General features: G+C 38.2%; 2 protein-coding genes across 11 annotated transcripts; both read left to right on the top strand.

The window, feature by feature from the left end:
• The first annotated feature begins 350 nt into the window (after positions 1-350).
• znf451 (zinc finger protein 451) lies at positions 351-16,662 on the top strand. Of its 5 annotated transcripts, XM_082153886.1 has the most exons (15): positions 351-471; positions 735-822; positions 937-1,020; positions 3,702-3,866; positions 5,158-5,271; positions 7,485-7,596; positions 7,701-7,848; positions 8,097-8,223; positions 10,407-10,566; positions 10,763-10,910; positions 12,288-13,750; positions 15,741-15,833; positions 15,961-16,038; positions 16,172-16,204; positions 16,483-16,662. In XM_082153886.1, the coding sequence occupies exons 2-14, from the start codon at positions 769-771 to the stop codon at positions 16,183-16,185; spliced, it is 2,760 nt and encodes a 919-aa protein (XP_082010012.1). In that variant the 5' UTR covers positions 351-471; positions 735-768; the 3' UTR covers positions 16,186-16,204; positions 16,483-16,662. The 5 variants fall into 5 exon arrangements, with proteins under 5 accessions (XP_082010012.1, XP_082010010.1, XP_082010013.1 ...); XM_082153884.1 differs by lacking the exon at positions 16,172-16,204; XM_082153885.1 differs by lacking the exon at positions 16,172-16,204 and having other exon boundaries at positions 379-499.
• A 585-nt stretch (positions 16,663-17,247) lies between these two features.
• On the top strand, positions 17,248-21,878 carry bag2 (BCL2 associated athanogene 2). Of its 6 annotated transcripts, none has more exons than XR_014201590.1 (4): positions 17,248-17,498; positions 19,459-19,568; positions 19,640-20,423; positions 20,850-21,878. XR_014201590.1 is itself a non-coding variant. In XM_082153912.1 (3 exons), the coding sequence occupies exons 1-3, from the start codon at positions 17,383-17,385 to the stop codon at positions 20,032-20,034; spliced, it is 621 nt and encodes a 206-aa protein (XP_082010038.1). In that variant the 5' UTR covers positions 17,248-17,382; the 3' UTR covers positions 20,035-21,878. The 6 variants fall into 6 exon arrangements, 1 of the variants encoding a protein (XP_082010038.1); XR_014201591.1 differs by having other exon boundaries at positions 20,503-21,878; XR_014201592.1 differs by having other exon boundaries at positions 19,640-20,643; positions 20,771-21,878.
• The last annotated feature ends 1,931 nt before the right edge of the window (positions 21,879-23,809 follow it).

Below are 23,809 nucleotides of genomic sequence, written 5' to 3'. Positions count from 1 at the left end.
ATGCAAATGAGCCCCGCCTCCACTCACTCACTCAGCTCAGAGATCCACTGGTTGACGATCACACGTTGACCTGATTGGTTACAAGGTAGTTTGTGACGTCAGAAACACCAGCGATTTCAAACTGTGTTTTTGAGACTGTCTTTGGTTCACTGCAGTTTTAAGGAGAAAATACGCAGCAATGGTGTCGACTTATGAATTTACACATGGTATAGACATAAACAATATTAAAACGTTGATTTTCACCACAGAGGAACTTGGAAAAAAATGCCACAATAGTTTCAATGTTAAATTGTTATAATTATTATTAAAATATAAACGATAACACGCGTTCACATGGACGTTGGAGGACTTTTATTTTGACGACGTTTCCTCCTGTGACGTCATGACGCACGTTTCCTAACTGCTCTGCTCAGTTTAGGCAATGTTTTGCTAATGTTTTGCTAACTTTGAGAAGAGCCCGCATTCGAAACGGTAATTTTGTCTTTACAGTGAATTGTGTGTAAGTGTTATCGCTGCAGAACTTATTGTTTGGTGAGACTTTCTCCCATTCTCCGGTCGACGAGTAATAGTTGAGATTCATGCAAGCTGTTTGCAGGATTGAGAACTCGTTTTCCAATACTATACACTTTTAAACGTAAATGAACTCAGTGCCAGTTACAACATGAAGACGTACGCAATAATGTATGCACGCAGCACTGAAAAGGCATTTCATATTGCTGTGTTTTGATCCGCAGTGATTGATGTAATGCTCCATCGAGCACAGATGTGATGTCTGCCTCTACAGTCACTGAAGATGTGGAGGATGAGGTGGAGTTCGTGTCTGTAAGTGTCACGGCCTTGATTTCTAATATGAGTTATTAGGACAGTTGTGTGGATCAGGGTGTTCTCACTTGAGTGTGTATGGTCAAGCACACTGATTTAAGCGTGGTGTTTCAGGAGGGCCCTCTCAGACCAGTGCTGGAGTGTATAGATCTGCTGAGTGACGGAGAGGATGAAGGAGGCGTTTCAGCCGCAGACACCGTGAGTTTCTTCACACACCGTCTACAATATAAGAGTTAACGCTGTAGAAAAGTCGTTCATCATTTGAGCACCGCCATGTTGTTCCACAACACAAAAAACACATTTGGCAGAATGTCCAGGCTGCTCTTTTCCATACAGCCAGTCTTCTGAAGCCATACGATAGCTTTGTGTGAGGAACAGGCTGAGATTTAAGTCAGATTTGTATTGTAGCGTTGTGGTGCTTTCGTAACTTAAAGGCCCACTGTAGTGCCTTGAAACGCGCAGCATTATTCAGTGTGTTGACGTAAATGAATTTCCACTGAAACAGGAAGACAGGGCGGGGCATATCAAACAGCCCCTCCCCTTTTTTTTAAACAGCCAATAGCGTTTAGTTATATCACAGCTCAGTGCTGTTGAGTTCATTAAAGCCGCAGTTTCCTCTTAATCTCTAACCGTTTCTCCTCCTAATCTCCTCCATATTGCATTATCATACAGCATCTGTGCAGAACTCAAACGGGTCTGATACGTTTTCTGTTCTGTGACTCGCTCATATGATCCGCTCTGTGTGTCGTGTCTCTGGACCGAAGCTGTGGAGGTTCACGTGACACTAATGTGAAACCAGACTTCATTCGCGCCAATGGAAAGCATATTTACACTGTCTGAATCATTCCCTGTCCCCTATATAGTGCACTATGTGCCATTCACCATGTAGAAAATAGTAAATATGTGAACAAGTGACCAATTTCAGCTGCAGCTTCAGCGTCTGTTTATAATGTTGGGGGCGGAGCTTCGGATTCTAGAGAGCATTTGATTGGACAGGAAATCTAATGAGAAGCTGAAGTGTAGAGGGATGTCTTCGAATCATTGATCCATGTTGGCAGAAGTGAGGTGAGAGACTGTAAGGTTTGAACGCTTATATCTTCAAAATGCGAATTTTGTCATTGTTTTGGAGTACACTAGCTGATAGATAACAGTAAGACTTACATATTCATACTAAAAGCCCCAAAAAAGTCACTTTTGATTTCATGGGGACTTTAAAGCTGGCATGAAACGGAAGTTGCGTTCATCTTTTCTTCTGTATATTCTCTATATTGTGACGTACAGTAAATCTGAGTTAAATGGCCTTTTCGAACAAGAACAATTGTGGGCGGGGCTTGATTTTGTCTGTGGGGAATTGGTTGGATGATTGTGGTTGGCTATTGGTGGATCTCATGTGAGTGACAGGTGGCCCCGCCCTCAACATAATGTAAATATGCTGTTTTGCCTTCCAGAGAAGAATAAAAAAATCATGTGAGGTTTGAAACTACATGAGGAAGAGCAAATCAGGGCTGGCCAATCCTGTTCATGGTTAATTTTTTTGTAGTTAAATTGTAGTTGGTTACTGATTCTGAGATACTGAGTGACATCTGAATCAATCTGAGTTAACTTTATTGGCCAAGTATGCAAAACACACAAGGAATTTGTCACTGGTATAAGGCGTCCCACACGTATATGCAATGTATTATAATAGTTGCAGAGACCAAATACAGTGCTTAGCAGACAACAACACAGCAACAAAAAGTATTAAACATAATAACAGTGCACTTAATTGCGGTAGAAGTCTGAAAAGACTGTATGTAAGACGTAATCCATTACATTACACTTTCAAGGTTTATGTAATCAGATTACTTTTAGATTACTTTTGACCGAACTCATTTATCACATTGATTTGAATAGGATGATCTCGTACCATATTGATAAAAATACAAAGGGAAAGAAAATGTTTGTTTTTTGTTATTAAAAAAATGAAGTGCATTAAATATTACATTACGTCAGGGTTTCGTGAGTTTAATGAAAAGCTTTTAAGTAATTAAATCATGAACATTTTAAATGAAAATAAGTCATTTTAAAATTAAAAACAAAAATAAAATGCTTACTAAATGCTTTATTTGTTTACCTGCATCATGTCATGTGACCATTAATCGACATCAGAGAACAGTGAACTTAATTTTATTATTTATTATTATCATGGACTTAATTTTATTAATGACCTAACTTAATTACTTAAAGTCCCCCTGTAGTCAATAATTGTATCCCTTAAAACTCATATTTGATCACCAAAATGACATATTTAAAAAAAAATTCCTTGAAAAAATTTCCTCATTCCTTAAAATATCTTGAATGTAACTCGACACCCTTGCCTTATTTAGTATACATGGTTCTATGAATATGCAAATGAGCCCCGCCTCCACACACTCACTCAGCTCAGAGATCCACTGGTTGACGATCACGCGTTGATCTGATTGGTTACAAGGTAGTTTGTGACGTCAGAAACACCAGCGATTTCAAAGCGTGTTTGAGACTGTCTTTGGTTCACTGCAGTTTTAAGGAGGAAATACTCAGCAATGCTGTCGACTTATGAAGTTACACATGGTTTGTCTTTAAACACATTAAAAACACCACATAGACATATAAGCAAGCTGGATTTTCACCTCAGGGGGACTTTAAAATCTTAGGGCATACTTTAAATAAATATATTAGGTCAAAGATTTTTAGCTGATAAAAAAGTTGGGGAATCCCTGCATTGCATGTAAATATGAAATAACTTGAATTTGTACATTTTAATGTGTCTAAGACAAAAGCCTTCCAAAAACTGTAATAAATGACTGTTTAAATGGCTGTTTTTTTATATTGTAAACTGTAATTTATTCCTGTGATCAAAGCTGAATTTGCAGCATCATTACTGCAGTCTTCAGGGGCGTCCCGGTGGCTCAGGGGGTTTCGACTCAAGCCTCTCTGTGTGGAGTTTGCATGTTCTCCCCGTGTCAGCGTGGCTTTCCTCCAGGTGCTCCGGTTTCTCCCACACTAAAGACACCAAAGACATGCAGGTTAGGTGGATTGGACATGCCAAATTGGCCATAGGATTGTGTGTGAGTGTGTGTCAGGAAGGGCATCCGGCGTCAAACCTGTGCTGAATCCATTTAGTCTCTGTGTGTGTGTGTGTGTGTGTGTGTGTGTGTGTGTGTGTGTGTGTGTGTGTGTCAGGAAGGGCATCCGGCGTCAAACCTGTGCTGAATCCATTTAGTCTCTGTGTGTGTGTGTGTGTGTGTGTGTGTGTGTGTGTGTGTGTGTGTCAGGAAGGGCATCCGGCGTCAAACCTGTGCTGAATCCATTTAGTCTCTGTGTGTGTGTGTGTGTGTGTGTGTGTGTGTGTGTGTGTGTGTGTGTGTGTGTGTGTGTGTGCGCGGATAATTCCGATGAAGCAGACCCTGCAAATGTAAACTAAGTCTAGGAAAACATAGATTACTCCAGTCTTCAGTGTCAGGTGATCCTTCTATTTCTATTATGTAGAATTATGAAAAATTCTATTATCTGTCATTCTAATATGCTAATTTCAGATTATTCCCAGTGAAAACAGTGAACATTTTGATACTCTGATGAATGGGAAGTTCCAAAGAACAGTATTTATTTGAAATAGAATTTATTAAAATAATGTCTTTACTGTGTAATGCATCCTCGTTGAATATACAGTCAAACCAACATGTATTCAGACACCTTCAACATTTCTCCCATTATCACAGTTTATTCGCTATGGTTTAGAAAATGGTAATAAAATATGAGCAGAACTCAGAGTGATCAGATCAGTTGATGTTTCACTGGTTTTATCAATCCTTCTGTTAGACTGTCTCACACATGAATTATGTTGAATATCTGTCAGATGTTAAATTTAACTACACAATTAGATATTACCAGTTTAGCTCAACCAATCACCAAGCAATGCTTCATTGTGTTCAGTCTGTGTGTAAAAAGAGCATTAGCAATTAAAGAAAAAACACTTCAGCAAAACATGATCAGCTCAAAGTGTCTGGATAATATTTGGTCCCAAATTTTTCTAAATGCTACTAGTAGTCTCTGTATGAAGAATGTTTGGGTATAATATGTCACAGTTTACTTTATTTTGCTCTCCTCACTTACGTAAATGAACTATCGTGTCCTGCACACACTAGTAAAACAATATCAAACATGATATCTGGTGTCTGAATAATGTTTGGTTTGACTGTACTTCTTTTAAAGATGTGTGTGTGTGTGTGTGTGTGTGTGTGTGTGTGTGTGTGTGTGTGTGTGTGTGTGTGTGTGTGTGTGTGTGTGTGTGTGTGTGTGTGTGTATGTTGTGCTCAGATTGAGGATCAGGTGGACCGTCAGCGCGCTCACGCCGTGTCCACGCTGGACCGACTGGCTCGACAGGTTGCTGTGGAGAAACAGGAGAGGGCTGACAAGTGCAAAGCCTTCAAGGTTTGCCTCTTCTCTTTCCTTGTGGAATTGAAATAAAAAAAATGCAGTTGTTGTAGATACTGTCACTCGAGATTGAGTGAGCATATATGCTTCTGTAGAAGCCACAACTGTCTACTTTCTCAAAGTACTTATTTGCATATTAATGTATTACTGAATATTTTATAATAATCTATAGGTATATTGTTTGTATTTATCAACAGGTATAAGTTTTTATTTATTAAATGTGTTAAAGTATAAAACACTAAGTTCTTTAGAAAAGAATGCAGTGAAATTAAAACATTTTAATATACAATTTAATATATATATATACAGAACAGGCCAAAAGTTTGGAAACATTACTATTTTTAATGTTTTTGAAAGAATTTCTTCTGCTCATCAAGCCTGCATTTATTTGATCAAAAATACAGAAAAAAATGTAATATTGTGAAATATTATTACAATTTAAAATAATTGGTTTTCAATTTATTATACTTTAAATTATCATTTATTTCTGTGATGCAAAGCTGAATTTTCAGGATCATTACTCCAGTCTTCAGTGTCACATGTGACATCCAGTCTATCACATGATCCTTTAGAAATCATTCTAATATTCAGATTTATTATGAGTGTTGGACACAGTTCTGCTGCCTAATATATTTGATGAATAAAAGGTTAAAGGGATAGTTCACTTTGAAATTAATTTTTGGTATGTTTTAGCTTACCTCAAGGGCATCCAAGATGTAGGTGTCTTTTTTTCCGCAGTAGTTTCAATTTGGATATTTTTAGGTCAAACCGTTCTTGTCTGTCAGTCATATAATGCAGGTCTATGGTCATTATCTCAAAACACAAGCACAGAGTCCAAATTAAAACAATTCCCCGTCGTCCAAATTAAACAATTCCCCATCGTAAGTACACATTGATGGCCTAAGACACGAAACGAGCGGTTTGTGTGAGAAAACGAACAGTATTTATATCGTTTTTACCTCTTATACACAGCCATGTCCGAGTGATCTGAGAGCGCGGGCGGGTATAGATATATACAATAGAAGTCGCATTGGCTACTGCAGTTCATTGGAACGAAACCGTAGCCAAGGCGACATCTATCCCTTTAAAAAGAACTGCATTTATTCAAAATAAAAAAATATTTTCTAATAATATAAATCTTCACTTCACTTTTTATCAATTTAACACATCCTTGCTGAATAAAAGTATTGATTTATTTTTTAAAAAGAAAGAAAAAAATGACTGACCCCAAATGACTGACCAGTAGTGTATATTGTTGTTACAAAAGATTTCTATTTTTAAAACATTTGCTGCTTTTTTTATTATTATTACTTTTTATTCATCAAAGTATCCTAAAAAAGTATCACAGGTTATGAAAAAATATTAAGCAGCAGAACTGTTTCCAACTTTGATAATGAATCATCATATTAGAATGATTTCTAAAGGATCATGTGATAGACCGGAGTAATATTCCTGAAAATTCAGCTTTGCATCACAGAAATAAATGATAATTTAAAGTATAATAAATTGAAAACCAATTATTTTAAATTGTAATAATATATCACAATATATATATATTTTTTTTAAACTGTATTTTTGATCAAATAAATGCAGGCTTGATGAGCAGAAGAAACTTCTTTCAAAAACATTAAAAATAGTAATGTGTCCAAACTTTTGGCCTGTATATATATATATTTTTTTGCTTTAAATCAGTTTATAATGTTGTGATTCTTCCCAGAGCTGGTTTGGTTTATTACTTAGAAAAGCTTTGAATAATTATTTAATGCCTGTGAAGACAGTGAATTGTGAAAAATATTTCATTTAAGAGAATTGTGTAATTTTTTCCCCCTGAATTTTCAATGTTGGAGGTAAACGTGTAGCCATGTGTGATTTAAATATGTTTAACGGTGTTCATTTTTTAAACTTTTTAATGCACTTATTCAGCAATGCCATTAAAACCTTTAAATTCTGTTCTGAGTGATTTCTAAAAAGTGACTTATTAATGATACATATATAAATCAAAACCAGGTTGAAAAGGGTTTTCAAATTACATCGTTTGTATCATTTTCAAATACTTCTTTGCCTCAAATTAAAGTTTGTAATACACAGTAAAATGATACATCTATTTGTTTTATGGCTTGTAACTCTTTTTGTAAATCTGTGAAAAGTACCTCTGAAACCCAGACCTCGAACGACATTCTTACAACAGTATTTTGTGATTTGTTCTGTAGGAGAAGATAATTTCACAGCAAGCGCATGGACGGCACGAGCTGGCGGTCAGCCGGAGCAATAATGACAGAGATAATGCCAAGCGCTGTGTGGACATATGGCTACAAATGCCAGGTCTGTAATGTTCGGTACCTCCTACTGATACGAGTGTGTGTGTGTGTGTGTGTGTGTGTGTGTGTGTGTGTGGTTCTGGTGCTCATGTTGTCTGTGTTGCTCAGGATTACAGCCCGGCAGCATTAACTCCTGCTCCCTGTGGAGACGCAGATCGGCTCCTGGTCCAGCGAGGGTTTCTCCTCAAACCTGCCCGGTCATCAACTGCGGCAGAGTCTACGACAACGTGCCTTTGCTGGAGGGACATCTGAAACGGTTGCTCAGATTTCTGATATTTACTGTTGAATTTGAAAGAAATTGCACATCAACTTTCACCTAGCTTTCCTGTAGCTCAAACAGTAGAGCGCTGGCGCTTGCAACGCCAAGGTCATGGGTTCGATTCCCAGGGAAAGCAAGAACTGATAAGAATGTAAATGTGTTCCTTGAAATGCAGTGGAAGTCGCTTTGGATAAAAGCGTCTGCGAAATGCATGTTAATTTTGATTTTGATACTTTTGTTGGCAGCTTTGATCATTCACCCTGTGACCCCACGATCACCCTGAAAGGCAGCCCGGCTTCTGTCTACGCATGTGTGGCCTGTGGACGCCACTTCAGCTCTAAAGAGTCGTGGACGGAACACCTGGAGTCAAAGGTTTTCATTTTTATTAATATTTTCAGCTTTCATGATTGTATTGATGTTAAAGTGGTCATTTAATTTTTTTTCCCCTAATAATTTTTTTCAAAGCTAACATGTTAATGCATCTATGTTGATTTGAAAATCATGCTTTCCCCCATTATTGTTGAATCACGGAAGCCACACCAGATCTCTATTTATTATTTTATACATGTATCAGACAGAGAGAAACAGGCATAGCAGAATAAGGCTATGTGAGAGGTAGTCTTCATTCCAGATTTCTCTGTTCCCCATTTCTCTATCCTCTCACCCCGTCGTGCCTCTATTTTTCTCTGAGGTGGTACAGTAAGGATTGAGCTTATATACACCACTGAGCGACTTACAACTTCCTTGTAAGGTAGCAAAATATGTATCATCATCAGTGGAACATCTCTGTTCAGTGAACGTTACATTGCACACATACCTCTAAGCAAAATATCTCTCTCCCAGCTCTGCTCAGCACACATGTACAGCATACTCTGACTTCACAAAATACTTTATGAAATTATTATGAAAATTAATAAAGAAAAATAATTCTAAAAAATAACATTAAACAGTAAAAAAAAAATCTTCAATCTGCTTAAACTAAATATGTTTAATAGTGTTCTTTTTTAAAACATTGTTAACACCATTTATTCAGTGATGACATCATAACCGTTTCATTTTGCTCTGTGTGATTTCTGAAAACTGACATTCTGTACGGATAATTTAATTATCAACAGCCATATTGAAATGATCTTCACAATAGATAATGCTTTACAGTGAACTTTGTCAGAGAGCTTCATATGGCCGTTTATCTTTGCAATAAAATCCCTGACTCTCCTGTTGAGTAATAAAAGTGCAATCATACAACATTTCAAATCCCTCAGTCTTGCCATCTCTGATAAGGCGAGCCGATGTTGATTCTTGTTTTATCACGAGCTCAGCCTCGTTCTCTTCTCCAGCGGTGATTCCCTCAAGGTTCGAGATTTAGTGGCTTAATGTCAACCTTTCTCTCTCGTTGTGACAACTAACCTCTGACACACACACACACCATTAAAGTTGGCATGAAAGGGAAGTTTTGCTAGTCTTTTCTTCCCTATTGTGACGTATATCCGAGTGATACACTTTTTTTTGAATGAGAAAAAAAATGTGGGCGGGGCTTGATTTTGTCCATGTGGAATTGATTGGATGGTTGTGGTTTGCTATTGGTGGATCTCATGTGAGTGACAGGTTGCCCCACCCACATCATCAGAGAAGAGAAGAGATGCTGCAAGAGGGAGGGGAAGTTATTTTAATTCAAGATTACGAAGCACATGAATTTAACAAAATGATGTGCACGGATAAATCATTTATAATAAATAATAAATATTCCATTAAAAAAAATAAGAATCGTAAATTTTGATTTCATGGTGACTTTTGTTTGTATCATGTTAGCGCTACAAGTTAAATGTCACCCATGATTTAAACAGTGAACGTTGAGTTTAGAGCTGTTTTTGTGCACATGAGATGAGCATTACCCTCTTTGACCCTTACAGTTAAATGTTGTTTCCATGCTTGAGAAAATCAAAGAATGCATGGTCGCAAAAAAAAAAAAAAAAATCGCTAAGACCAGAAATGATCAGAGATTATCTTAAAAGATCTTGGACAAATGTGACCCTGGATCACAAAACCAGTCACATGTCGCACGGGGATATTTGTGGATATAGCCAACAATACATTGTATGGGTCAAAATTATCGATTTTTCTTTTATGCCAAAAATCATTAGGATATTAAGATCATGTTCCATGAAGATATTTTGTACATTTCCTACCGTAAATATATAAAACTTTTATTTGTGTGAGTGAAGCACAATCACGATCATAAATTAACAACTTTTTAAAGGAGATTTTCTCAATGTTTCGATTTTTTTGCATCCTCAGATTCCAGATTTTCAAATAGTTGTATCTCGACCAAATATTGTCCTATCCTAACAAAAAAAGCTTATTTATTCAGCTTTCATATGATGCATAAATCTCAATTTCAAAATATTGACCCATGTGATTGGTTTTGTGGTCCAGGGTCACAAATGTGTTGTGCAATATTACCTGTTTAATATTTTTACTTAATTGTCTTTATAGTGGAAATTATATGAAAGTGGCATAAAGTTTGCTGTGTCTCTTGTGCTTGATGTCATCTGTAGGTGTCCTCCTCTGACGCTAATGGCCACAGCCGTTCCCAGACCTTTCAGCTGATCGTGTGCTTTGCATGTCCTGCCTGTTACCTCCTCTTCAACATCAGGGACGAATGCCTTCAGCACATGTCTGCAAAAAACCACTTCACTCAGTCCATCTCTCTCTATGGTGTGTGTGCTCTTCAACAATCAAGTCAAAACTACACATGCATCATGACAGGACTGTAAACAATGGACTGGACTGGACACAGCAAAAAAATAAAAATCAATTCCTGTTTGTTCAGAAATATCAGCATTCAGCTTTCTGATCAAGTTTTTAATTTATTTATTTAGAACATTTTGCATTTCATGTTTTTGTCTTCCAGAAGCAAAACCGTCAGCCGTGCCCGTGCCAGTTCCTCGGTACGCCAAGAACCGCTTAATCGCTCTATGTAAGGATATCAGCTTCAACGTCAAGTGCACAGTCTGCTCTAAGGTGCTCGCCTCGCATATGGAGGCCAGAGCACACTTCAAGTGAGTTTATATCGGTGTTTTCTTGGATTAAAAGTGCCCTGTTATGCTATTTTATTCTCCTACAATAGGTGTACATGCATCCAAGGTCAAAAAGCTATTAGCTGTTATAGTGTGCACGGATCCACTCTTGGAAAAGCTACCGGAAATAGTAGACCATCCGGGGACTTCTGGCATACTCTCTTCAAAGTACTATGCTTTGGGACACACTTATTTTTAATCTCACACACTGTTTAGGATGGATAGTATGGACATTGAGATGCTGGGTGTGTCTTTCTTGCAATGCATTTCATCTCAGAATTTAAGGGGAAATATCAACGTCAGTGTCAAAAAAGTAGTGAAAAACAAATTCAAGTGAAAAAGAGACTGAGAAGTCTATTCAGGACAAACTTAATGGTAGAGTCAAGGATATAAATTGAACGAATAAATCAGGACATTTTCCTAGCATACTACTTTTACAGTTTCTGTAGGATCCATACTGTGCACACTATGCACATTTTACTATGCATATTTTCCAGATGACCTATTCCATTACAAAACAAACCGTATCCAGCAGAGCAGACTGAAGAATAGTGTATATCCCGTTGTTAATTTCCGTCCTGATTGTGCTTAAAGGATTAGTTCACTTTAGAATTAAAAATTTCCTGATAATTTACTCTCCCCCACGTCATCCAAGATGTTCATGTCTGTCTTTCTTTAGTCGAAAAGAAATGAAGGTTTTTGTGGAAAACATTCCAGGATTGTTCTCCATATAGTGACTTCAATGGAGTCCAACGGGTTGAAGGTCCAAATGTGAGTTTCAGTGCAGCTTCAAAGTCTCGACACGATCCAGCCGAGGAATAAGAGTCTTATCTAGACAAACCAGAGGCCATTTTATAAAAAAGATAAACATTCTTTTTAACCACAAATGGAGTTTTTCTCCCTACTCTACATTTTCCGCCTAAGGCGAGACCTTTCAACATGATTACGTAATGCGTGAAGTTGTGGACGTGCAAGACGAGCATTTGTGGTTAAAAAGTATATAAATGTTGCATTTTTTTATTAAATGGCCTCTGGTTTGTCTAGATAAGACTCTTATTCCTCGGCTGGATCGTGTCGAGACTTTGAAGCTGCACTGAAACTCACATCTGGACCTTCAACCCGTTGGACTCCATTGAAGTCACTATATGGAGAACAATCCTGGAATGTTTTCCACAAAAACCTTCATTTCTTTTTGACTGAAGAGAGAAAGACATGAACAAATTGGATGACGTGGGGAGAGTAAATTATCAGGAAATTTTAACTCTGAAGTGAACTACTCCTTTAAGTGCACCTTTGCATCATTGAGATCCAGGTTTTGTTGTGCACTAACAGCTTTATGCTTCTTGTTTTGTTTCCCAGTGTGCAATGCAGACATGGCTGCGCTATTGCCACTGCCGATCAAAGCGTGGCTGACATCATGAGGAAGATGGCGGTGATGGGTCAATGCTCCTCATGCCTCAAACCTTTTCTTAGCATGGCTCAGATGGAGGAGCACAAAGAGCTCATGAAACACGAGGTGGAGAGAGTCGGCAGCATGACCAGAGCCCTTCTTTACTACAGCAACTACTGCGAAGTCAGAAACGCTCAGAAGGGCACGGCATGTGGAGCCACAGAAAACGATTCAAATGGGCCTTTAGCCAAGCGGAAAAGGCCGGCAAGCTTAGATTCCCAAGCCAAACCAGGAAAACGGTTACAGCTCGCCTGGTTCTGTGAATGCGGTCTACGCTTCACAGAGGAGGAAACTGCAAAAAAACACATCCAAGCGGCAAATCAGATCTTCCACAAATGCGCCGTCTGTGGAAAGTTAATGGGAGAGTCGTCTATAACGCGCTTGCATATGAGCCGGTTCCACGGTGGCGCTCACTTATCCAACTTTCTTTTCCACTGCAGAAAGTGCAAAGTGGAAATGCCGAGGATGGAAGACATCATGGCTCACATTGGTGTGAGCCATAGAGGACACAACTATTACCAAGAACGAGAAGACGCGTTAGACGACCGTGTCTCGTCTAGTATGTCCCCTAAACCGTCGACAAGTGCGGAAACCAAAATTCTCAGGCCAACCAGTTCCTCTCGCGTCTCACCTACGAAAGTCGAGTCTTGGCTCTGTCGAATGTGTGAGGATCTCTTCGACTCTGAGGCGTCGGTGCGAACACACTGCGGGGATTTGAGCAGCCATAGTTTCCAACGGTTCGCTTGTGGCCACTGTCCGCAGAAGTTTTTTAAAGAGTCCACTTTGCGACGCCATTGCGCCAACGAACACGGCGGCGACATCGTCCTCCGCTACTTCTGTGGACTCTGCGAAAGCATGCTGTATGACACCGAGAGTGAGTTTCAGGAGCACTACGACAGTCTGCACAGCCACGATTACTACCGCTTGGAAACTGCTGGGAATAATCCGCAGGCCGACGCTGTTGAGAGTCCCACAGCGGGTACGAGTCCTTCCCAACTTTGTCCTTGCATGGGCTCTGAGAAAAGCAAAGAGGAAAGGAAAGAGATTTTCACGAAGTGCATGAAACAGTTGGCCGTCGAAAATAAATGCAGATACTGCTGCCGCCAGTGCGACAAGAACACGCCGGCCTACGCGGAGATGAAGACACACATCCTCCTACAACACAAGAGCCAGGGCAGTGAGAAGCGGTTTGATGTTATGTGCACCGCTTGCTCACAGAGCCACAAAGATGTGCCCAGTTTCCATTCACACTACCATGAGCAGCACTGCCAGTCAGAGCCTTGCGCTTGTTCCCGACCCAACGCCACAGACGATAAACCCGCCTCCGCCGGCAGTGTTATAAACGCTGAGGAGATCTTCCCTCTGAGTAATGGTGAGGTTTATGGAGTGTATCAAGTTACTGGCTTAAAGGATTAGTTCACTCATTTCCTGATAATTTACTCTCCCCCACGTCATCCAAGATGTTCATGTCTGTCTGTCTTCAGTCGAAAAGAAATGAAGGTTTTTAAAGGGAAAACATTCCAGGATTGTTCTCCATATAGTGACTTCAATGGGGTCCAACGGGTTGAAGGTCCAAATGTGAGTTTCAGTGCAGCTTCAAAGTCTCGACACGATCCAGCCGAGGAATAAGAGTCTTATCTAGACAAACCAGAGGCCATTTTATAAAAAATATATACTTTTTAACCACAAATGCTCGTCTTGTACGTTCACGACTTCACGCATTACGTAATCACGTCGAAAGGTCACGCGGAAGTACCGAGCTAGTGTTTACAAAGCGAACGTGCAAAGACTAAGTCAAGCGCCATTTACAAATGATTTTTTTTTTTTGATTTTTTTATAAAACGTAAAACAAAGATGACGTCAGGTTACCGTGTGACCTTTCAACCTGATTATGTAATGCGTGAAGTCTTGGACGTGCAAGACGAGCATTTGTGGTTAAAAAGTATATCTATTTTATAAAATGGCCTCTGGTTTGTCTAGATAAGACTCTTATTCCTCGGCTGAATCGTGTCGAGACTTTGAAGCTGCAGGACCTTCAACCCGTTGGACTCCATTGAAGGTACTATAAGGAGAAAATTCCTGGAATGTTTTCCTCAAAAACCTTCATTTCTTTTCGACTGAAGAAAGAAAGACATGAACATCTTGGATGACGTGGGGAGAGTAAATCATCAAGAATTTTTTATTCTGAAGTGAACTAAGCCAATAGAGCGCTGTAGTGATGACATTTTTTAGGCCAACCCGTAGGTTCGCATCACCCCGATTCCCTCGACAAAAACCCAATTGGATTTTCCATTGGCTTTTGGATTATTGCAGAAAATACAACAAAAGCTTATGATCCTTGCACACTTTGTCTTCGTGATAATCTTCACAAACACAACTTTTGAATGTAGAAGAAAAAACTAAACGTAGGCTGTATATGAACAACACTGATGTCACATGACTTCAACATCATCATTACTAAGCTCTTTCAGTCTTTTTTTTTTTAAACACATTTTTCCTGAAAGTTTAGTTGGAATAGTGTGCAAAAGTGTGATTATGAACAGAACAAAGCTGTGAAAGCGAGTGAGTAGATGAGTTCATCTCATCCTCTGTAGTCACATTGAGACACTTGATAGCAACCTTTTTCAAGACAAGTAAAAGCTTTTTTTTTTTTTATCACAAGGGGCCATTACTGATGTATTTTATATGTGACCCTGGACCACAAAACCAGTCACATGGGTCCATTTTTTAAAATTGAGATTTATACATAATCTGAAATCTGAATAAATAAGCTTTCCATTGATGAATGGTTTGTTAGGATAGGACCATATTTGAACATCTGGAATCTGAGGGTGCAAGAAAATCGAAACATTGAGAAAATCTCCTTTAAAGTTGTCCATTAATGTTGGCGATTGTGCAGCATTCACTCACACAAATAAATGTTTTATATATTTACGGTAGGAAATTTACAAAATATCTTCATGGAACATGATCTTTACTTAATATCCTAATGATTTTTGGCATAAAAGAAAAATAGATCATTTTGACCCATGGCTATTGCCACAAATATACCCGTGCGACTCGTGACTGGTTTTGTGATCCAGGGTCATTATGATGATAATATCTTGAGCTTGTGTTCACCACAGACCTTATTTCAGGCAAACACCCCATTGACTTCAGGATGATGGAACCGGAAGTGTCTGGGTTTTGGCTTACAAAAATACATCATCCATGCGCGGTTCTATGAATATGCAAATGAGCCCCGCCTCCACTCACTCACTCAGTTTGTGTTTCATGAATTGTAAAAGAACGCTTCCTCATGAAGAACTGTTGTGTGCAATCACAGTAAAACAAAAGTGTTTGTTTTTGTTGTTGTTTTTCAGTGGAGGAGTTTGAAGATGTGAAGAATGCCGTTACCTCAAGTGCTCTCGATGTTAAAGAAGAAGTGCTCGTTTCGCAGGATTTTGAAGATGAAGGTAGGTCTTCACCTTTCTCTTCTCTGGTTTTTCGGCACTTCCATAATATTTCATTTTATATTTGCAATGTTCATTTGATCTTAGTATTGTTACATGGAACACATGACCAATGTTTATTTCTCCTTAGATACATTTGACCATGACATGAAACTGGCTATGGCCTTGAGTGCGGAAGAGGCCATGAAATCAAAAGAGTTGGATATTGGTGGGTCATCATGATGATCATGAGTACTGGTACTAAAGATGTGCTGTTTGTGAACCGTGTGGAGGCGGTACTGTATTTCTGTAGTGTTGAGAGTTCACTGTTCATGCATTAATCAGATGTTTATTTTGCCCAGCTTTGCATGCATGAAGAGTATTATCATTGTTGGGTATGTTTCATTTTTCTGGAACTCTGTCTCAGTGTGATGTTTACTGTAATAGATGGGATTTTAGGAGGGTCTCAGGAACACATATATATATATAGTGCTGGGTTTGGGTGTAACCACACAGATGTTGAACATTGTGTCACTGCATCTGTCGTCATGTTAGTATGAGTAATCACTGGCTGGATGAATTATAAACCTGCGTACAATTTGATTGATAGATTGTAACAATATACAAAAACAATATAACTGATTTTCTTTCTCTCCATTTTCTCATTTTGCAGAGATGGAAGAAGCGTTGAAAAGAAGCTTACAGGAGTTTTGATAAGGAGAGAGAAACTGATTTGTTTTCCCATGTCGTCCATGCACTGTAGCCATTAAACATGTATTTCTTTTCTTTATGTGTTGTTCTTTTAAGTTTAAATAAAGGAAAGTAATTAAAATGGCGTTTGCCTGTTCCTATATCTCATTGTGTTCTGGTTATTGTCTTTTCTCTGATGTCATCTTGGCCCTTGACCCTAAAACGGATCCCACCCTCCTCTGAAATCCCAGAGGTGAACTCCTACACTCATGTCTGAAGGAGTGAATTACCAAGGGCATTTCCAGCCCATGTTTGGAGATGTTACTCAAGAGCGCTGGAAACCGCTAGAAGGTGGTCGACAGCGCTGAGGAGTCGATTCAGTTCAGAGAATCGATTCTTTTGGACGATTCATTCCAACGAACGGTTTCGAATTTAATTAAGCGACTCTTTTGAGTCATCACACAAAGTTTTCCGCGTGGGTCATTTCGTTTGAGTTGATGTTTTAAAATGTTGTTTTTGTATTTTATTACTGTTTAAGCGTTATTTAAAGATGTCTTACATTACTTTTAATTTATAGAAATTAAAGATCGACACTTTGTCTTCTGCAATAGTGTAACATTTCGGCGCTGTTACTCTCTAACTTACATGTTTTGTGCCAGATTAATGTTTTACCTGCTCGAAAAAAGACTGTTAAATGTCACTTTACAGTTGCACAGTGATTTGCAAACGCTGTGCGAATCGATTCTAATGAATCCGTCTCAGTGAACGATTCACTCGCTGACCGGACATCGCTATACTGCTCGGGTCGGGTGTGTTTCTCTGGTATATGTTCCTATAGGTCACTGCACCCGTTAAACATTCATTAACGCGACGAGCAGCAGATATGGCACAAGCTAAAATTAACGCTAAAATGAACGATAAAGGCAAGTTCACCCGAACCATGTCAATGGCGGACCGGTCCGGACGCTTACTGGAAAATCTGGATCAAATTGAAATGAGGTGAGATTAGTGGATATTGACTTTTTGGGATCGTTTCAGACGAGATCTAAAATGATCCATGAGGATTTGCTCAAACTACAGTGTTATTTATTGCCGCAACTGAACAGTAACATTTTTAAAACATTGCAAATGCAACTTTTTAATCGTACAAACATTTCTGTTTCAAAATAATATCCAGTCCGTCTGTAAACTATAAGATCCCCACTTTCAATTGAATGTCTACTAGTAGACTATGTGCTAACATTTAAATACATATAATGCACTCATGTTTTCACATTGTAACGTTACTTATAGCTATTTTAAAATACCTGCATGTATTGACACCTCTAAAGTGTGACTGTTGTCACAAGGGCTGCAGATTTATAAGAATTAAAGTCAAAATTCAACAAACACATTTTATTTTTTTATTTTTTTTTTCAGTGATGATGTATTGAGTTCAAAAACCTTAAATAAAGATTGTTTAGGAATTCTGTCCTCCAAACTTAAATTCCAGAATTGCATGGTAAGAATACATGATAAAAGTTCGCTATAAAAGTGAAGCTGGTTTTGAACTGACTTTGGTGCCTTTTGGACATCATACAATTTAGAAAATCACACTCCATTTTTAAAATACATTTTTGTGTAATCATGATATAGTGATGTAAAACATAAAAAAATATATATTTTGGTCGAGCTCAGGTAAATAAATCTAACCATTTATTAAACAAAATCAATGAAATGGTAGATCAGAAATGTCCACTCTGTGAGGGACAGGTGAACACTGATTCTGATTTATGGGCACTGGGTACATTTTCTTTTGTACATCAGATAATAAATTATCAGAATATATACATTTTTTCTTTTCAGATACAAATGCCTAAAACGATTTTCTTGTTCACTTTTTAACGTACATTATTGATACTCCAATACATTTTCACTGTCACTGAATTATTTGTATTTTTATGAAATTATTGTTTAAAAAACTGCTTAACTGGGTGGATAAAGTGATAGACTGGACAAAATAGTAACAGGGTGGACAAGTGGTATAAAAAATGTATGGATGGATGATTTCCTATTTCTCACATACACCCAGTTACAATATTACTTTTGTTTGAATTGGATTTTGATTGGAAACAATATGTTAAACATTACCAAATAACATTAAATACACTACTTCTCCAACTTTAAACATAAACTGATATTCTGACGTAAAGTCAGCCACTGTCTGAGCAAAAACAAGCTAACATAGAAGATTTATCAAAGAAACAATGTCAGGGTTTTTAAATTGTAATTTAAAAAAATATATTTGTTTAATGTTACCTTAACAGAGTGGAAGTGGTGAGGTTAACCACAATGAAATCTGACATAATATTTGTCAAAATAGTTCAGATAATCGAGGATCTCAAACACTTGCCCAAAGAAGTGATGACTGCTTTATGATATGATGTCATTTAGCTTTTCCAACTTTCCTCAGGAGTCAAAAATAAGAGAGTGGACAATAACTGGTGGGACACGCTTAAAACCTTTATTATAATTATTAAAATAAATGTAATAACTGAAAAAATCATGACTGATATACACAACAATGTGAAAATTTGGTGCAAAAACACGTATAGTAAGTGTTGTATTTATCATGAAAATGGGATGCCACATAATGGTGGATCAAAATGCCTCAATTATTTAATTTTGTTTAAATAAAGTTAATTATTTTTATTTTTTTATCAACTTCAATATGCTTAGAGGTCAAATGGTGTTATTTATGACAAAGACAGCTTTAAAATTGAAATGGTTCAACATTTTAAGGGTTAGGGTTAGTAATATGGTTTATGTTCCTCAGTAAATCCCATAGATCTTGATGTACTTGGGAACATGAAGGCACCGAATCCCAGGAATGATGTTTTATGTGCATGTTTTTCAGTTTGTGTTTGGTAACTGAGAGAGTTGTGTGTGGTGTAATGTGGCGTGTGTGTGTGTGTCTCAGGGTGGAGGCTTTCCGTGAGGAAGCCACTGCTATGGAGCAGGAGAGAGAGAGCTTGATCGAGATGATCCAGTCCATACAGAACAGCCAGGAAATGAGGAACATCTGTGACGGTAAAGTGCTAGAGTGCTTCAGCGGCTTCTAATGGATGACGTGTTAAAGCTCATTTGACCGTGTGTTTCAGGGGAACGGGAAGAGCTCTCTCTGACCGCCAGCAGACTCATGGGAAGGGCTTTAACTGTGCATGTGTCTGTGGACACCATCAGGAGTGGCCAGCAGGAGGAGGCCTTGAAGAAGGCCATAGCCATGATTGATGAGATCGCTGGTAAACTGCTGGAGGACATGGAGGCGTCTAGAAGAAGACTTCAGGCTCTTCACGCCGCGTGTGTGACCGACGCTCCACCCGTGCCGGTGGACCAGAAGTTTCAGACCGTCGTGATCAGCTGCGCTCTGGAGGACCAGAAGAAGATCAAGAGGCGTCTCGAGACCCTCATCAGGAACGTGGACAATGCCGAGAAAACTATCAAAGTTATGGATAACCAGACAGTTGATCATTCTAGTCTTGCCAACGGCAAATAAAGTGCATTAGTGCCTGCCCACTTTTTCAATGGCCTTGTTCCGGAACTATTTTTTCCATTCATTTTCCCCATAGGTAAAAAAAAACGTTTTAAAAAGTGTTCAGGTGCGTATCCATTATTGGAACGCATACATTATTGGAACGCCTATGAACGCCTTTTTTTAACACAATGGGAACATCTTGCGTTGTTATTGTCTAATTGCGTTCAAATAATGTATGCATTCCAATAATGGATACGTTCCACAACGTGCGTCCAAATAATAGAAGTGTTCCAATAATGGATGCGTTTAAACTATTTTTCCCATTAATTTTCCCCATTGGTAAAAAGAAAAGAAAAAAAAAGTGTCCAGGTGCGTTCATATTTCCCATTGTGTTAAAAAAAGGCGTTCAGGTGCGTTCCAATAATGGATACGTTCCACACCGTGCGTCCCAAAAATAGATACGTTCCACACCGTGCGTCCCAAAAATAGATGCGTGCCAATAATGGATACGTTCCACACCGTGCGTTCCAATAATGGATACGTTCCACACCGTGCGTGCCAATAATGGATACGTTCCACACCGTGCGTCCCAAAAATAGATGCGTTCCAATAATGGATACGTTCCACACCGTGCGTGCCAATAATGGATACGTTCCACACTGTGCGTCCCAAAAATAGATGTGTTCCAATAATGGATACGTTCCACACCGTGCGTGCCAATAATGGATACGTTCCACACTGTGCGTCCCAAAAATAGATGCGTGCCAATAATGGATACGTTCCACACCGTGCGTGCCAATAATGGATACGTTCCACACTGTGCGTCCCAAAAATAGATGTGTTCCAATAATGGATACGTTCCACACCGTGCGTGCCAATAATGGATGCGTTACAACTGTTTTTCCCATTCATTTTTCCCATTGTGTTTAAAAAAGCGTTCATGTGTGTTCCAATAATGAATGCGTTCAAATAACGGATACGCTCCAATAATCTTCAGGTGTGTTCCAATAACAACACATTAAGTTGATGGCCAAATGGATCTTTATAAAAATCCACATTGTTGTTGCAGATATAATATAACACGGATAACATCCGATTTTTATCATGTTGAATGTTGATTATTAGTCACATTAACCCCTTTAATAAAACCTCTATTTAACCGTTGGCCAATCACATCCATCAATAGTGCACGTTGTCGTAGTATAGTAGTATTCTTAGTATTGCTGCTTTGTAGTATAAATAGTGTGTTCACACTGAAAATTCTGAAATACCCAGATGATGAACGTAATAACTGAAAGAAAGTTGGAACGTTGGACACTCTTTGATCGCTGCGACTGATTGGTGAAATTTTCTGTACAGCATCATGGGTAATGTAGTTTTTTTAACCACATATTCAGCTGTTAAAAACACAGTTGTTAAAAAAATTATTTGAAATAATACAGGCCAATGGCTTTAACAAGAGCACATACCGTCCATTAACACCATCATAACTGTGATGATAAGTGATCGTTTAAAATCAGTTATGGAGAAAATGAATGGAGATTTTACTTCCGGAACCGAACATGTGCCTTTAACACACACACACACACACACACACACACACACACACACACACACACACACACACACACACACACACACACACACACACACACACACAGATATGTAAAGGTGTCATTACATTATTTACCACTGTTGGCCTCTTGGTCACATGCATATTTATTTTTTATTTACTTCTATGCATTTAACTTCATAAACCCTTTGTTATACATATAATTAGTAATACTAAATTATATGTTTGATATTGACCCCTGATGTTCCTTATGTTTTTGGTTTATTAATTAATAAGAATCAATGTGAATTCAGTCAGTGTTCAGAAGTGATTCTGTTCTAACATTCCATCTAAAGCCTCATGAATATTAGCTATTTCTCTGGCGTGCGTGCGTGTGTGTGTTTAGCGCAGCTGCACGTGGTGTTCCTGCTCGTTCTCTACATTCTAATTAGAACGTTCGGCTCGCTGGAATCTCACAGTTGAGCGTCAGGTTTGATTCTCTCCAGCGCAGAATGAAACGGGCCAGTGCAGCGCGTGTGTGTGTGTGTGTGTGTGTGTGTGACTGCAGCTGGAGGAAACATTACAGCCAGAGATGCTTCTTGATTTTAGGTTGTAATCGCTTTTTAATGGCTATCAGGGAGCATTTAGCCTACACGACAGCATTTTCAACTTAAAATGGGAAACTTTCTATGTGTTTTGGCCGTTCGTTTACACAACAGCGGTGTTTTGAGGGCATGAACACGCGAACTTTTGAAAACGGGTTACTGAGTGCAAGTCTTTGAAAACGATACTGTTATCACGTGCATATGACGTGTTCAGGGCTTAGTGTTTCGTCGCCATCTACTGGCCTGACAGCAGAATACACAGACTTGACTGTGAACGAGGATTGTTTCGACAGCATTGTCTTCTGTACACGGACAAAGCAAAGGAAAAACATCTCCGTTCTTAGTACATCGGTGTCGTCTAAACTTAAAAATAATCTTTTAACAGATTTAACCATGGTTCACACCTTTTGACCAATGCATTGCAATGACATTTTCAGCAGTTGTATAGAGATTAGATTCACAAACAGCAGTTTCTGTCTGATTACAGTAAATATTTTAATGATTTTTGCAAGCCTGCATAGAAATCACAATTCTAAAATTCTCTGAGGTTTATAACTTTTGCTTTATAACTAATTAAGCCAATTAACAATTTATTAAAACAATATTATTTTATTTGTTTATTAATGCCTTGCGATACAGTTAAAAGTTTAAGACACAACACAAGGCTTTATGATAAAAGACCCATGTTCAATAAAACTTTAATGAATCAAATAAAACATGGTTTATTAGTGTGAATAGGCTGTTCACAGCTGCCAATCAGTGTAGCAAATCAAGCAAACAGAGTTTAGAGTCAGAAATATCCAAAGTTACACTAATGTTTAGAAGTTTGGGGATTTCTTTTGTTGTTTTTGAAGTCTCTTCTGCTCACCAAGACTGCATTTATGTGATCAAAAACACAGCAAACACAGTTATAATGTGAAATATTAGTATGATTTAAAATAACGGTTTTCTATGTGAATATATAGTAGTGTAATTTATTCCTGTGATCAAAGCTGAATTTTCAGCATCATTACTCCAGTCTTCAGTGTCACATGATCCTTCACAAATCAGTTTAATATGATGATTTGATGCTCAGGATTTTTTTTTTTATTATTATCAATATTGAAACTTGTGATGCTTTTTGTGGAAACCATACTTTTTTTTCCAGGATTCTTTGATGAACAGAAAGTTCAAAAGAACAGCATTTGTTTACAATAGAAAACTTTTATAACATTATAAATGTCTTTACTGTCACTTTTGATCAATTAAATGCATCCTTGCAGAATAAAGTGTTCTTGTGAATATTTATTTCTGGATTTATTTTATATAGTTAAATATTCACAACATTGTTTTGTAATCATGCACATATAAGTTTGTCCATTTTTAACAACCACCCAGAAACAGAACGGAGCGAAGGATCACGTGTGGAGTCGTGTGGCACAGCGGATAAAGCCCGGGATCAGTCCGGGAATGATCCCAACTGAGCTTTACATCACACTGTGAGAACTAGCACTGCAAATGACACTGCAGGAGTGATGGGTGCTGGCATATTCTTAACATCGACTGGAAAGTCATGAATACATCAGTGTAAAGAAGACTAAAACAGGAGAGAAAACATTATTTCCAAAGCACTTTTCATATTAGAAAAAATGAATATTGA

Source organism: Leuciscus leuciscus, assembly GCF_965113295.1.
Source record: "Leuciscus leuciscus genome assembly, chromosome: 22".
Classification (NCBI taxonomy): domain Eukaryota; kingdom Metazoa; phylum Chordata; class Actinopteri; order Cypriniformes; family Leuciscidae; genus Leuciscus; species Leuciscus leuciscus.
This window is presented reverse-complemented; position numbering and strand designations above follow the sequence as displayed.

Bases quoted from the DNA above. Each gene is read 5' to 3' on its own strand.
- znf451 (XM_082153884.1), top strand. From the start codon at position 769: ATGTCTGCCTCTACAGTCACTGAAGATGTGGAGGATGAGGTGGAGTTC. The intron at 10,911-12,287 runs GTGAGTTTATAT...TTTGTTTCCCAG, and splicing joins GAGGCCAGAGCACACTTCAA to TGTGCAATGCAGACATGGCT. The intron at 15,834-15,960 runs GTAGGTCTTCAC...ATTTCTCCTTAG, and splicing joins GCAGGATTTTGAAGATGAAG to ATACATTTGACCATGACATG.
- bag2 (XM_082153912.1), top strand. From the start codon at position 17,383: ATGGCACAAGCTAAAATTAACGCTAAAATGAACGATAAAGGCAAGTTC. The intron at 17,499-19,458 runs GTGAGATTAGTG...TGTGTGTCTCAG, and splicing joins CTGGATCAAATTGAAATGAG to GGTGGAGGCTTTCCGTGAGG. The intron at 19,569-19,639 runs GTAAAGTGCTAG...CGTGTGTTTCAG, and splicing joins AATGAGGAACATCTGTGACG to GGGAACGGGAAGAGCTCTCT.